We start from the raw sequence: 15,894 nt of genomic DNA on the forward strand, positions 1-15,894 counted from the left end.
TGGCAAACGTTTTCTCATGTCTCGAATATGTTGTGTAGCTTAATGGCTTCAGATATAAAATAAAGACAAGTTGTATTTATTGTTGATGAGAATATATTTAATGCCATTTTGTTTTTTCCCAGCACCTTTCCTTCGGCACTGCATCTGACAACAAAAGCTTGAGTGACAGTCTGATTGTTAATGCAGCCTTCCAGCAGACCCTCTGGAGTGTTGCTCCCATCTGCTCTGGACGCGCCGTTGCTCAAGGCAAGTTTTGTTTCCTTTTGCTTTCTAAACATGTTGCAAAGTAGCTCCTTTCTCAATTTAGATAATCCACCTGTTTCTTTTGCTCCCAACAAATACAGCTCTTTCAGTTTCTGCACTGCAGATAATATTAATATGTTGGTAATAAATAATACATCAAAGCTGTATTTTAATAAATTGAGGGGACCAAATGCTAGTTCATAAAGATGCTATGGGCTTTTGAATTATTATTAATTGTGTGCAAAATATAAAGTTAGTTCAGTGCTGATGCAGTTTAGATGGATTCCAGAGGTTTTCCACAAGTATTCAATTTAAAGCAGTTACACTGAAATAACATAAAATGAATATGTACTTTCAGCTTTAATTTTAACATTAACCATTTTCATACACAGGCTCAGAATTTCAGAGAGCAGATTCAACAAATTAAAACCATAATAAATCAAGTGTGTAGTTTTAATACTTTCTCAAGTCTGAAACCATGGGAATGACAGAAGAATTGGATTTCTGTGTTGTTGTTGTTTTCAGGTTTTTTGCTAATTTAAAAAAAAGGAAAAAACAGTCTATATTTTAGACACTTTTTGTTTGTTAGTTGGTCTTGGTGCCTTTTTTTGCCCATGCATAACACTGGCTTCACAGAATTTTAATGAGGATATTGTATGTTTCTTCTCCAGCTTTTACATTCCCTTTTCCCCTCGTCATACTTCAGGTTGATCACTTATCCAAATAATGGTGGTCAAGCATTGCTCTAAATGTTTTTGGGTGTTTGTGGCAAATCTTTTTTTCCCTTTCTGATCTCGAGACTTGTTTTGCACCTTGTGGTGAGCCCTCTGTTTTTGCCCTTTTGAAGTCTTCTCTTTTGTGGCAAGTCTTGGGTTATAAGACTCCTCTTTCCTGGAGAGAATTCTTCACATGACTGGAGGGGAATTTATCTATAGCATGGAAATGACTCTATCACCACTGATGTCTTCCCTGGATGTAGGGTCACTTATGTGGTGTGTGCGTGTATCTGTGTGTGTTTTTGCTCTGTGCTAATGTTCCTGCTGTCTCCCTAATGGTTATATATTGTTTTGCAGCCCAAGGCCTGTCTTACTCACCACTTCACCTCTTTGACCACATGTTAGTGTGAAGGGGTTTAAATAACATGTGATGTCTGTGTTTCTTTATAAAATTCTGTTTAAGATCAGTCAAAAAGAAGCTGCAAATATTCAAACTTAAGGTTAGCAGTCGCTAGAGCTTTTACTACAGTTATATAGATTACCTTTTGTGCTACTTCTGTGAAATGTTGCATGTTTTACTAACCACTTCAAAGCAATAAATGTTTTTTTTTCTTGCTGACTCTAGGATACCTGAAGGGGGGTGAAACACTTCGGCTACTCCACAGCCATAGTGACGCATGTCTGACTGTTCCCTCTACAGAGCATGGAGAGGAGCTTCAAAGGTTAGTCGAAAAGACCAGTCTCCTCCCAAGTCAGCTCGCAGAAACGTCCTTTACTCCTCTGACTATGTCTGTTTTCTTAATCTAGGATAATGCATTATGAGCTTGGATCAGTCTCCGGTCATGCCCGGTCTCTCTGGAGGCTGGAGATTCTGCGAGTTGTGTAAGTGTACAGGGAATGTGGCGTCCGCTCACTTTGAGTATCAATAAATATGTTGCTTTTAAGCGCTATTCTATTCGAGCTCTGTAGTTCTAATGTTGTTACTAGAAAATACCAGTTTAAAGACAGGTAATGTTGTACGTATTGCACCAGGTCACCACCAGCCACAGAATTTCTGTTTTTGCCTGAAAGAGTGTGCACAATTGCTAGAGTCATACTTGATGTCATTGGCCCAGAACTTAGTTTCCCATGTCCCCTGCATGCTAATAGGGATTTTGACAGTTATGAGGAATAACTAAATGTTGTGGAGTGCTTGGTTTCCTCTCTTGATGTTTTCCAGTTGGAGTGGTAGGCATACATGCTGGGGCCAGCCATTTAGACTGTGCCACGTTACTACTGGAAGATACCTGGGTCTCACAGAGGAGAAAGGTCTGCAGCTGGTTGATCGGGACAAAGCTGACATCAATACAACCTCCTTCTGCTTTCGATCTTCAAAGGTGAGGGGGGATATGAGAAATACACTGGACATTTCAGTGGTGTTCTGAGTCTTTAGAGATATAGACTGTAATGTCATTTGTTTGAGTTTTTTTGTGTTTATTAAAAGAGAAAAGTTAGAAAAATAAGAATATTTAATGCCTTTTTTTGTGTTTAGGAGAAGCTTGACACCAACACAAAGACTGATGTTGATGGGATGGGAATCCCAGAGATCAAATATGGAGATTCCATTTGTTTTCTTCAACATGTAGCCTCTGGGCTCTGGCTAACATACCAAGCTGCTGATGCCAAGTCCCATATGGGTGGAGCTCAGCGAAAGGTGAACTTGTATACTCAGTATTACTATAATAAGACAATAACTGGCAGTTAACCAACAGTGTTGGACTAAAGAATCTGGCAAAAGAATCTGTTGGATATAATTGCAAATGATGTGTTTTCAGGCAATTTTGCACAGTGAAGGGCATATGGACGACGGGCTGACACTGTCTCGTTCTCAGAGGGAAGAATCTCATACTGCCAGACTAATACGGAGTGCTGTTCTCCTCTTCACTCGCTTTGTAAGGTACAGGATGCTGGATTAAGACCTTCAGTCATTTGTGAATAACTTAGCGACAGTTTTTTACAGCTGCAGTGCTGGCTTAATGCTAAATGTCACACTACATGTCCGACTGAGCGTGGGTTTACAGCATTCGCTTTGAAGATATGTTTATGATATATACATACAATCAGAAGACCAGTGATGTTATCGTCTTGGCATTGTGGCTCTGATAGGACCTCCCCGCCCTCGTGTATGCGCACATGAAAAGCTGGAGGTGGGAAGAGCAGCAGCAAGACCCTCCAGAACTAAACAAAGCAGTCAACTCAGATACAGCGTCAAGGAAGGAGCTGGGCAGATTCAAGAAGCTTAAATAGCATGCCCTCTATGACACAACAAGTTAGCTGTGTAGATGGGTATCAGCTGATGTGGGCTGACACTGAGATCAGATGATCTGCAATGATTGCAGCTAAGCTTGACTTTGTGGGCTGCTGGAACTAATGCTTTGCTCTGTTTTTTACCTTATCTGATAATTTTGAATTGCCATGTCATAATTACAAGAAATCTGGAGGATGAGAATACTTGGGGCTCAGATACTGTCTGTCTGTCTCACATTTGGCTTTTTAAATTTTGAGTCTTTTATTTGTAAAAAATAAAATAAATTCATAGGCTAGTATAACACCTTCTGTCTTTACTCCATCGATCGAGAATAAAACAAGTTTGGCTGGTGATAGTAGCAGTAATTATAATACAAGACAATTTGGCAGACTTGTAGGTAGAGTCTAAAAACAAACTTTTTTTTTTCTTTAGGAAACTTGATGGTTTTAACCAAGAGGTAAATATCCCCTCTGTCAGCCTGCCAGTGGAGACAGTGACACGCAGTCTGCAGGATCTGATCATCTATTTCCAGCCTCCACTGGAGGGGCTAGGCCATGAAGCTAAACAGAACAGCATGGCGGCGCTAAAGAATCGACAGAACATGTTTCAAAAAGAGGTAAATCGATAAGTGTGAATGAGTCCTACATGTGCTATGCCTCACGCTTCCCTAACTGTGCCTCCCTTTCTTCTCAGGGTGTGATAGATTTGGTCTTAGATTGTATTGACCGTCTACACCAGTATAGTAGTGCTTCTCATTTTGCTGAGGCTGTTCAGAGTGACACAGGAGAGGAGTGGGAGACCATCGTCAACCATTTCTATGAGCTGTTGGGTGAGAGTAGTATAGATGGCACCATACTTATTTTTTGAAGATACCACAAATATCTCCTAATCTGTTAAGGTTCCTCTTATTATCTTATCGTCTGTTAATATTTTTGTTAATATTTTTTGTTTTTTTTGTTTTTTTCCTCTTAAGCTGCTCTGCTCCGGGGAAACCGTGCAAATTGTGCTAATTTCTCGGGTTCGCTGGACTGGCTGATTAGCAGGCTAGAACGGCAGGAGGCCTCTTCTGGTTGGTTGGATTTGCTTTGTTTTCTTCATCAGCCATTGTGGATTGAAATTTTACAGTATATATTTATATTATATTTGACATTGGTTATCGTGTGTTGTCTGGGATTTATACCTAATAGTATAGAAGCATAGAGGTAAATGCAGGTTATCATCCACACAATAACGGGCAGTTATATTTACAGGAGTCCTGGAAGTTCTTCACTGCGTCCTTGTGGAAAGCCCTGAAGCTCTCAATGCCATCAAGGAAGAACACATTCAGTCTGTCATCTCATTTCTGGACAAGCTTGGATGCAACCACAGGGTAGTGTTTAGAAGGCTTTTGTGTGTATTCAATATAAAAATAAGATTGACGTAAAGTGCATGGATAATAAGTGATGCCGAATGGCCAGTAATTTCATTATTAAGCTTTTTGGCTACAGTGGCATGTCTGCATTAATTAAAAATAAATACAAAAAGTCCTTTGTTATTATCCTAATTTTCTCTCAGAATTTGTCATTATGGGGCTTAAGCAAATTCCACATTTCTCACCAGTCTAGTAACATAGACATAGTGTTTCACTTTTAACAGCTATAATAACAGTTTCCAATCTGTTTCCTGATGTCGGATCATTTCCATTTGCTTATTGAGCTATTGCCACATGAAGAGCTGACAGGTTGTGTTCCAGGTGCTGGAGGTGCTTTGTTCTCTGTGTGTGTGCCATGGTGTGGCGGTGCGGTCCAATCAGAACCTCATCTGTGACAGTCTGCTGCCAGACAGAGATTTGCTACTCCAAACACGTCTCGTTAATCAGGTCACCAGGTAATTTTATAATCTGGTTTCCAAACAGGACCGCTTTTTGTTTTTGTGTTTTTGCCATTCCACTCATCCTTTTTACTTTGAAGTTTTCTGAATTTCTCTACATTCAGACAGAACTCTGATTTTGGATTATTGTTTTTTACTACACATAAAAATCAGATGCAAAGTAGCACAAAGAACAATATATTAAGTAGGTAGCTTTTACGGTTCTGTGCAAAAGTCTAAAGCCACCCCTCATTTCTTTATATTTTGCAATATACAGCAATTTCTCCCCAGGGTTTCCGGAGGTCTTTCAAAGTATATCTTTGGAAATTGGCTGCTTTTTCATTCATTTTCAGTCCAGTTGTTTAACCTAACCCTGCAAAAGCACCTGGATAGAAAAACCCACTGTGAAACACTTTCAATCATAGATTGGGCTCCCCAGAACCCAGACCTTGGCATTATTGAAGCAGTGAGGGATCACCTCAACAGAGAACAGAACAAAAAGCATCCAGCATCCAAAGAAGGGCTTTGAATGTCCTTTAAGAAGCCTGGAGAGCTGTTCCTGAAGACTACGTAAAGAAATTATAAGAAAGTTGCATTAAAGAGTTCAGGCTACACTGAAGAATGCTGACATTCAAGCTCGTTAGAAGTATACAAACATTTTGCCTTGCATACTTTATATCCATGTATGTTTGCAGATGTTTTAATATATCAGTGCACTTATTTTTCCATTATTTTAAAGTGAAATAAATATGAAATAATGGGAGGGTGGCCGTATTTATGTTTGGCAAATAACTCAATAGGGGTTTCTTTCCCTGACTCTTCTCATGCTCGCACATGCATTTGTTTAGCTGAGTGTTATTTGTCAACTGTGGCGCTCCCACGGGCCTTGATATTCTTGTTTTTCATCTGTAAAGATGTCACATCCTTGATACTAGAAATATTTCAGATTTTTCTATAGCGTGACATTCGTTTTTTTTTGTTTTTTTTCTCTTTTGGATTTAATTAAATACTTTCTTTTTTCCTCCAGTGTCATCTCTTCAATTGCTGCATCATTTTTTTTATTTTACATCTGAATAGATCGGAACAATAATGTTGATGTCAGAGCTTAGATGTCTTTGTCTCACCCTCGTCTCGTGAGAGTTTGGAAAGATTACCTTAAGCCCGAGGTGGTATGACTCAACGGAGGCATTTTTTAGCCAGTTTCATCATAGTCCATGCTCTTCTTCTGTCTCTCAATATTTTTACCTGCTGTGCCAATCTGATCTTGTAGGCAGTTTCCATTTCCCTTTTCCTTTGAGCAAGTTTTTTTCTGCCCAATCTGCCCTTTCTCTGTAAGCAGCTGCCTTCTTTTATCATGCTTTTTTTCCCCATCAGCAGCCCATTTCATTCCTCAGGCTTTATAACTTATTTTGTTTCATATTCTTCACACCTGCTCAGTCCATGCCCCAGCTCTCCTTTCCTCCTAAAGCAATTTCTCATTCTATCACTTCTTGTTCCAATAAATGCTTCATTAGTACATCTGCTTTCATTCTGATTTCCTTTATCTCATCAATTTTCTTTCTTCTCTCCCTCACCTACCACAGTGTGACAGTTCTTCCAGATGCTCTCTTCTTTTTACATTATTGCCTTTAATCTATTCTTTCCATGCATTTTATCTAGCCTCAATCCAGCCTTTTATGAGTAAAACTAAAAACATGTATACTAGCTGGTATTTCAAATGCTGATTAAGTTTTTATTTACACAATAAAAGTGGCTTACTGACTTCAGTGCACTGCTTTTTTAATGGCTGGGTGCTTGGGAGTCCCATTCATAATTAAATTTCATTTGCTGGATTTACTGATTTGACATGAATCTAAATTTAAGTCCAAAGTTTAATCAGCTGAACTTTGGAGTTGTTGGAACTGCAAACCTAATTTAAAAAAAAAACAACTTGGGACACTGTGTAAATTGTTAATGAAAACATAATGCAGTGATTTGAAATCTCAGATCAATAGAGCATGTTTTCTAGGTTCTATTTACAGTAAAACACAGGAAACATTTCAGATGTTTAAACTGGAAAAGTTTACCAGTTTTAGAAAAGTTCATTTTGAATTTGTTGGCAACACATCAACATATCAAAAAAGGATATGTTTACTACTAAGTACCGCCTTCTCTTCTTTTAACAATAGTCAATAAACATCTGAGGGGGGGCCTGAGGAGACCAGATGCTGGATATTTTGGATGAGGAATGTTGTCCCATGCTTGTTTCATGTACAATTCCAGCTGGTCAGCAGTCCTGGATAGACTTACTTTTGTTTCAACGAGGACTAAATCTCTCCAGTGATGGTGCCGTGTTGCTGCAGCATATGTAGTATGTGGCTTAGCGTTGTCTTGCTGAAATATCCACGTCACAATTATGCCTGTTATGGTGCAATGCAGCTGAAGAGCACAGCCATCCAATGTTGAGTTTTCGCTTTGTTCTTTGTGCTTAGAGAGTCTTTTGATAATGTTATGTACTGTAGATGATGGGATATTCTAAATCTTCACAATTTTATTTTGAAGAACATTATTCTGAAATTGTTCCAGAATTTGTAGATACAATTTTTGGCTACTGAGAAACTGATGCTCTTTTTATGCCCACTCGTTTTACTTACCTGTTTCCAACAAACTTAATTAGTTGCAAAATATTTCTTCAGCTGTTTCTTTTAAGTCTTGTTTACTTTTCCAGCCTTTTGTTGTCCCGTACCAACCTTTCTGACATGTTTTGCTGCCATCAAATTCAAAATGAGCTAATATTTTTCATGAAATAGTAAAATGTCTCAGTTTAAACATTTGTTTCCCATGCTCTATAGTGAATAAAATCTGGGTTTATGACACATGCATATCGTTGCATCCTATTTTTACTTACATTTCACACAGTGTTTTATGTCATAAACAATTTCTGGCTGAGAGCACAAACTTAACGTTCACAAAGTTGGACTCTCTCCAAGTTAACTTGTAATTACAGACTATCAGCAGCACTTAAAAGTAAAAGCCCACTACCTGAATGTTTCAAACACTGAGCTTTGCTAATTAAGAGTGTCACAGCTTAAAAATGAGTTGTATGGGTGCACCATGTATCTAATTAAGTTGTCATATCAACGCAGAATGAATTTCACTTTTATTTGCGAGCAGACTACTCATATGCATCGTAAATTATTTCAAAATTAATTTATGATCACACCAAATACACTAAAATCTTAAAAGATGAGTTGACTGAAATTTCTGTCTTTTTTTGCCTTTTTTGCCACATTTCTCTGCATATTACAACAACAGCATGAGGCCAAACATCTTCCTAGCTATGGGAGAAGATTCATCCCAGTATCGCAGGTGGTACTACGAGCTGGTTGTGGATCACGTCAAACCCTTTCTCACATCTGAGCCCACACACCTGCGTGTCGGCTGGGCTTGCATGAAAGGCTACCAGCCCAGGCCGACAGGCGGCGAGGGCTGGGGGGGGAATGGAGTGGGAGATGACCTCTGCTCGTATGGCTTTGATGGACTTCACCTCTGGTCAGGTGAGGATGAGCTCAAACGGCTGATAAACAGCTTGGTCTGTTTAACATTATTGTATAACACTGATCACAAGAGTTTACAGGATGAGTAAACTCCACATACTCCAAAGACAAATATCAGAGTCTGTAGCTGTTACAAACATGATAACAAGTCAGTTTGAAAAACTTAGCACATTACTTTAGTGCCACAAAAGCTACACATGGGAGGATTACCATGGCAATTAAAGCACAAAATGCATTATAATAGATCATTTTTAATTTCCTTGTTCAGAATAATTGAAATGTCTGTAGTTAGTGCAATAAAAGCTGTGACTGCAATTGCTGAGCGTCACTTAATTATCCACAGAGAACAATTAACATATTACTTTTTTCTTTCAAGTTTAACGTGGACAGAAAAGAGAGAGAGCAGTGGAGGCAATTACAATCTCAGTTTTCAGTAGTGATGATTGCACTTCATCAAAAAAATAAAAACAAAAAACAAACCTCTGTATTTTGATAAAGATTTGCTTGTGCAGCACAGACATCTCGTGTAAAACATGAAACGTGTCAACATTTTCTGGCTCGTTGCACTTTATTCTTATTTAGTGTGGACAGCAGTAGATTATCATTGATGTTTCTAATTATCAGGAATGGCTTTGCTGTGAGGCGTGTTCCTAAAGTGCCTTAATCTTTACAATATGTTTTACATTTATGAAACATTCATTTGATTTGACTTTAGTTGTAGTGTTTCCATTTAATAAAGCACAAAGCACTTGAATTCTCATTTTAAGTTGTACAGAAACATTAAAAATGTAAATATGAAGACTAATGAGTGTGTCTCCTGAATCTTAGGCTGCGTGAGCCGGAAAGTCAGCTCCCCGTTCCCTCACCTACTAAAAGATGATGATGTCGTTAGCTGCTGCCTTGACCTCAGCATTCCCTGCATCTCATTCCGGGTCAATGGTCTACCTGTGCAGGGCATGTTTGAGAACTTCAATGCTAATGGACTTCTTTATCCTGTGGTCAGCTTCTCTGCTGGAGTAAAGTTAGTATCAACACTATTATTGTTTTTTTGGGTTGTTTTTTTTTTTTATGTTTTTTTTTTCAAGAAATCCACAAAACAATAAATTTTCTCTTCCTCTTTTCTTGGAAAACAAAACAAGAGTTCGTTTTCTGTTTGGGGGAAGGCATGGAGAGTTTCGCTTCCTGCCACCTCCAGGTTATGCTTCTTGCTCTGAAGCTCTTCTCCCAAAAGTCAGACTGAAGGTACAGCTGTGTCAGGAATACATTTTGGATCATGGTGAAGGGAAACAAGAGCTTATTGGCCCCTTAGTGCCTGTCACTCCAGTTACCTTCACTCCGACAACAATAGATATCAGCAAGGTAAATCTTGTTTTACAAAGATGAAATGTTTGTATACTTAAAGTCTTTATAACTAATTTGTAGAGAATCATTTGCTCAGAGAAATGACACCATCTCAGAGTAGTTTAGCTACTTATGCAGTACTTTTACCCTACAGGTGGTATTGCCTCCACAACTTGAGGACATTCGAGAAAAAATGGCTGAGAATATCCACGAGCTCTGGGTAATGGACAAGATTGATCTCGGATGGACACATGGACCAGTAAGAAAAGACACAAAATGTATAATTTTATAAAATTGCATAACTGATATGCAGTATTGTATAAAAGTCTTGATCCACCCCTCATTTCTTCATATATTTAAAGAGGAAAAGGAAAAATAAATGCACTGATTTATTGAAACATACAGATATCCATGGAGTGAAGTATGTAAGGCAAACAGAGTAAGTTTTAATAAGCTTGAAAATCAGTATTTGGTGTGACGACCTTTATTCTTCAACACAGCCTAAATTCTGTTTGGCAAGCTCTCTTGTAATTACTTTAAGTAGTCTTTAGGAAAAGTTATCCAGGCTTCTTGAAGGACATTCAATGCTCTACTTTGGATGTTGGCTGCCTTTTGTTCCTTTCTCGGCTATGATTATTGATGCCGGATGCCTAGGCTCCTGGGAGGCCAGTCCATGACTGCACTGGGAGTGTGTTTGGCATCACTGTCATGCTGAAAGATGGTATTGTATGGTGGATCAAAACCTGATGGCACTCATCTGCGTTCATAATTCCATCAGTTTTCACAAGATCCCTAACACCACTAGCTGAAATGCAGACCCAAAATGTAACAGTTTCACACTTACTGTTGTACCTTCTCCATATATACACTGATGATTATTTGAACCAAATAGCAAACGAAACAAACGAAACACAAGGAGCCAGAAACCAAAACACAGGGAACAAAAGTCCAAAACATAACAAAACAACAGCACTGACCGCGAAGCCAGCGACCGTGACGGAGCAAGTCCGGAGGCCGGCCGCGCGGAAGGCAGCACACCCTGGAAGGCAGCATAGAACGACACCGTTAAGGAGGGCATCCACGATGCTGGGTCCATGTTCTGATCGCGATCTTCTGTTATGGCAGGGCTGTGTGCATGCAGGAGTGGTGGCATCCTAACAAAATTTGGATTCATTACTCCATAAAACCTGCTGTCAGTGATTTTCTGTCCATTTCTTGTGCAATTTGGCATTCCTCGGGCTTTTCCCCACATTTTCCTTCCTTAACAATAGCTTCTTGACAGCTGCTGAGAGCATTTCTGATGAGGCTTCAGCAAACAGCAGATGGATCACCTGAAGGACATGACATCTTCTGTAGATTTTTTTTTTTTTAAGCTTGCCAATCTTTCTTGACCCTTCACTTGTCCAGTTTCCTCAATTTATGGGCACATTGCACATCATGCCTAGATATGCCAAATTTTCAACTAATAGCTCTTTAGGAATCATCTTGTTGGTACAGAAAATACTATTTTATACCTGTCAGCCTGTGTTATCTTTGGCATTTGTCAGCTAAAGAAATCTGAGCAAATGATGTGTTTTTGTGACCGGCTGCTAGTAACAAAGTATCTAAAATTTCAATTTAAAATTGCTCAGCTTTCTGTTATGTGTTGCCACAACACTGGTTTATCTTTTGAGTTTGGTGCTTTCTTATGGTTGAATAAATCATCGGTCAGTTTGAAGTGTCTTAAACAAGCAAGCAAAAAAAGAACATTTCTGTTAAAATGGTCAGGTACAAAGACTGTAATGCTGTTAGCTAATTTGTTTCCAAAGAAAGACTCCTTTGAAGCAAAACGTAAGGAAATGAGTCTCAATGACACTCTAATGAATCATCATTATGATTACTTTTTAAGAAATCCACATGGTTTTTGCTTGCCTTGCAAAATAACATCTCTCTCAAACAGGTGAGGGATGAAGGTAAGAGACATGATCCTTGTCTGGTGGAGTTCTCCAAGTTGCCAGAGCATGAGAGAAACCAGAACCTTCAGATGGCACAGGACACACTCAGGTGAGCTCTGTTCTGTTTCATACAATAATAATAATAATAATGATGCAGCACGGTGGTTAGCACTGTTGCCGCACAGCAAGAAGGTCCTGAGTTCAATTCCACCGTCAGGCCAGGGTCTTTCTGTGTGGAGTTTGCATGTTCTCCCTGTGTTTGTGTGGGTTCCCTCTGGGTACTCTGGCTTCGTCCCACCATCCAAAGACGTCCAGTTTGTGGGGATAGGTTAATCGATTAATCCAAATTGCCACTAGGTGTGAATGTGGGAGTGAATGTGAGCGCGAATGGTTGTCTGTCTCTGTGTGTTAGCCCTGTGACAGACTGGCGACCGGTCCAGGGTCTACCCCGCCTTTCGCCCTATGACAGCTGGGATAGGCTCCAGCACCCCCCGCGACCCTGAAAAGGATAAGCGGAAGCGAATGGATGGATGATAATAATAATAATAATAATAATAATAAAAACCCAGTGTGCTTGATTATTATTTTCATTTAATTTTTATTTATTTATTGGAACGATTTTTATAAAAAAAAAAAGATTGTGACAGACCTTGTGCTTTTCAAATCTAATATTTAGTAATTAGTAAGTAGTGTCTGCTGCAGTAGTGAATTTTCAAAGTTTTATTCTTCATTGGAGGACCCTGCTGGCACTTGGTTTCCACATCGGATTGATGGATGATCATGCTGAGAAACACATGAAATACATGAGACTTCCTGTCAAGTAAGTGAAAATCCACTAAAAAAACAAAAATCCACTATGCAAGATTTATGCATATATCCTTTTTCTTATCTGCTTATCCAGTTTAGGGTCATGGGGTTGCTGGAGCCTATCCAAGCATAATGTAATATCATGTTTGATTTAATTTAGTCTGGTTCAGCTGTGAGTTGCATCATGTCTAAATTAAAGTAACAGAAAAAGATAAGGACCATCTTATGGTGGTAATGGTAACTCATTTTATGAGGCTACAATAAAGAGAGGATACACAACTGCAGTTCATATTCATTTGATCTCGTATGCTTGCACTAGGAGAACATCTCACTTCAATTTCAACACTCTTCTTTGAGCCATCCTTGCAAACAAATTCTTTTTAAAACTTACAGCTTATGTCAAAGAATAGTTTAACTGCGATAAAACAGTACAACAGCACAATGAACATCACAAACCACCGCCTACTGAACACACTCTTTTCAAACGCTAACTCAAGATGTTTGAAGTGTGTATTTGTCCTTTGCAGCCTTTAGTCATATGTTGGCTCCTTTAAATTCTCTGAGAATTTTTCTTCCCCCACTTTTTAAATGCAATTTTGTTTATTTATTTATTATTTATATTTCTTTAACGTTTATTGATGTTCTGCTTTATTTGTTTCGTGCGGTTCAAGCAGGGTGTAGGCCAGGAGGGAAAAAGTGAGCATTTTGTTTACTCAAGGCAGTTGAAAGTATTTTATACAGGAATGATACAAAAATACTGTTTAACATTCAGGAACTGTAACTGTGATCCTGTCACATCTCTGTCTTTTTTGCTTTGTTTTCTGTCTTAGGTATGAGCAGATGACTGGCTACAGGCCTGCTCCAGTAGACCTGAGCCAGGTGTCTCTGAGCTCAGACCACGAGGAAGCAGTTAACTTGCTGGCGGAGAATGAACACAACGTATGGGCCAGAGAGAGAATCAAACAGGGATGGACTTATGGAGCGCAACAGGTTTATGTTCTGTGCTGGATTACTTCAGTTTGTTTCATTTTACACAAAAGTACTTTTTCCAGAGTGTTAAAATAGTTATAATATACTTTATATAGATATTCACATAGTAGCAAAAGGTTATACCATGAGATAATTGTATAGCGTCAAACATAGTTGCCCTTCTTGCTCCTTGCGTCTGTACTTTTAGGATATAAAAGCAAAGCAGAGCCCTTACCTTCTGCCCTACAGCCTTCTTGATGAAAGAACTCGGAGAGTGGGAAGAGAGAGCGTCAGAGAGGCTGTCTGTACCCTGCTGGCATACGGCTACAGCCTGGAGCCCCTAAACCAGGAACACAGTATGTTTCAAAGATCTGTTATAAAACTGTAGCTTAGTGCACATCATATGTAAGGTAATCGGTGTAAGTTCAACTGCGATATATTAACAAAGTAGTAAACAAAGGTTTATTTGTATATTAATCATACTGCAGTATTTGTCACCATTGTTTTCCCAGAGGGATTTTGTTCTACAACGCTTTTCCCAAAAACGAAACTTGGGGCGTTGTAGAAAATGTAAATAAACCTAGATTGCTAGGATTTGCAAATAATCTTTAGCACATATTTATGTAGAAAATAATCTAATGAATGTTAAACATGACAAATATATTTTTAATACATGTTTATTTATTTAGACATATGTGTAGATGTAGGGTTTTGATGATTAGTGGGGATTTTCTGCTGTCTCTTACATTGTATCCAGCATTCCAACTTTTTTGGAAATACGTTTATGGCAAATAACAATATGTTTCCTGTTTCTTGGCTTTACAGCTACATTATCAAAGCCATGTTTCTTCTCTGCTGAGAAATGCAGAGTGTTCAGACCAGATAAATCATATGCTGTGACCCAGGGGAAGTGGTATTTTGAATATGAAATACTGACAGCAGGGAATATGAGAGTGGGCTGGGCCCGACCAGGCTGTACCCCAGATAAAGAGCTTGGCTCAGATGACCAAGCATATGTCTTTGATGGATTTGAGGTGAGATATAATTAAATTTGACATTTCTTACTTTGGCTACTGACCATTACAGTAGCTGAATGGGAATCGGCCCAAATTATAATGGCTTTGTTAATGCATATTTATTTATTTTCATCTTTTTTGAATTTACTTAACTAATAAACTTTAATTAACTGTTTTTTCTTGCTATATAACTATAACTGAGACTAGGTGACGTTTTAGAGAGCAGACAGAAGGAGATATGTAGGCACAGACAAGTATCTATTGAAAGAAACTGAAACATTAGTTACTTTTTTTGGACCTTCTAATGTCTGCATATTGTGTCACGTTAGTTGCATATCCTTGCAGTGACTCCTGACCTCATATTGTTGGTTGACCAACACAGAAGGTCTCAGTTACTCCAAAGCTGTGTTGATATGATTAATTAAGATCAAACAGTTCCAATTTTTAGTGATTTGTTTTCCATACGTATCATATTTTGGTACTAACATGTGGTATATGGATTATTAAAAAAATGTAGAGTTTTTAGATAACTCTTCAAATAGATAGCAGTAACCTCATGCAAAATATACTTTATGACATGTCTTGTATTGGCTCTTCTGGGTTGTTTTTTTTTTTTGCCTTTGGCTTTTTGCACTTGTCTCTTTCCTTCTAACTCAATGTTGCTTTCAGGCTCAGTGGTACCATCAGGGCGGCGAGCCCCTGGGACGTCCATGGCTGAGAGGTGATGTGGTGGGTTGCTTGGTGGACATGGATGAATGCACCATGATGGTTACGCTCAATGGAGAGCTGCTGTTTAATGACAGAGGATCGGAGCTGACTGCCAAGGACTTTGATATTAGAGATGGTCTGTAAAAGTTTTTGGCTTTATACTTTCTGCTGCATTTTGATATAGCTTTACTATACCTTTATTTAAAAGTCTAATATCGGAAAACTATATTGCCACTTCCCGTGTCTTCCAGGCCTATTACCTGTGGTTAGTGTTGGGGTGAACCAGGTGGGGAGGCTGAATCTGGGACGCCAAGTAGGCTCTTTGCAATACTTTACTGTGTGTGGCCTGCAGGAGGGGTATAGACCTTTTGCCATCAACATGGCCAGAGACCCAGCTCTGTGGATGAGTTGGAAACAGCCGCAGTTTACCTCCATACTACCTGATGATCACTATTTACAGGTAAACTTACCATATATACAAGGTTTCCT

General features: G+C 38.9%; 1 protein-coding gene across 1 annotated transcript in view; it reads left to right on the forward strand.

The window, feature by feature from the left end:
• ryr2b (ryanodine receptor 2b (cardiac)) overlaps positions 1-15,894 on the forward strand; it is an 84,870-nt gene that overhangs the window by 14,849 nt on the left and 54,127 nt on the right. Inside the window, exons 7-28 of the mRNA XM_085296510.1 lie at positions 123-246; positions 1,585-1,681; positions 1,767-1,841; positions 2,179-2,335; positions 2,491-2,652; positions 2,774-2,895; positions 3,679-3,862; positions 3,940-4,075; positions 4,220-4,315; positions 4,497-4,615; positions 4,979-5,112; positions 8,389-8,630; positions 9,459-9,651; positions 9,770-9,989; positions 10,126-10,230; positions 11,911-12,014; positions 12,642-12,725; positions 13,543-13,702; positions 13,890-14,037; positions 14,507-14,715; positions 15,367-15,541; positions 15,657-15,865. Coding sequence (XP_085152636.1) covers positions 123-246; positions 1,585-1,681; positions 1,767-1,841; positions 2,179-2,335; positions 2,491-2,652; positions 2,774-2,895; positions 3,679-3,862; positions 3,940-4,075; positions 4,220-4,315; positions 4,497-4,615; positions 4,979-5,112; positions 8,389-8,630; positions 9,459-9,651; positions 9,770-9,989; positions 10,126-10,230; positions 11,911-12,014; positions 12,642-12,725; positions 13,543-13,702; positions 13,890-14,037; positions 14,507-14,715; positions 15,367-15,541; positions 15,657-15,865 — 3,255 coding nt within the window. The remainder of the gene's footprint in view (positions 1-122; positions 247-1,584; positions 1,682-1,766; positions 1,842-2,178; positions 2,336-2,490; positions 2,653-2,773; positions 2,896-3,678; positions 3,863-3,939; positions 4,076-4,219; positions 4,316-4,496; positions 4,616-4,978; positions 5,113-8,388; positions 8,631-9,458; positions 9,652-9,769; positions 9,990-10,125; positions 10,231-11,910; positions 12,015-12,641; positions 12,726-13,542; positions 13,703-13,889; positions 14,038-14,506; positions 14,716-15,366; positions 15,542-15,656; positions 15,866-15,894) is intronic.

The sequence above is a fragment of the Mchenga conophoros genome, linkage group LG13 (genome assembly GCF_057382185.1).
Source record: "Mchenga conophoros isolate Kocher_MC1m ecotype Shallow Benthic linkage group LG13, M_conophoros_male_GT1.1, whole genome shotgun sequence".
In the NCBI taxonomy this organism is placed as follows: Eukaryota; Metazoa; Chordata; class Actinopteri; order Cichliformes; family Cichlidae; genus Mchenga; species Mchenga conophoros.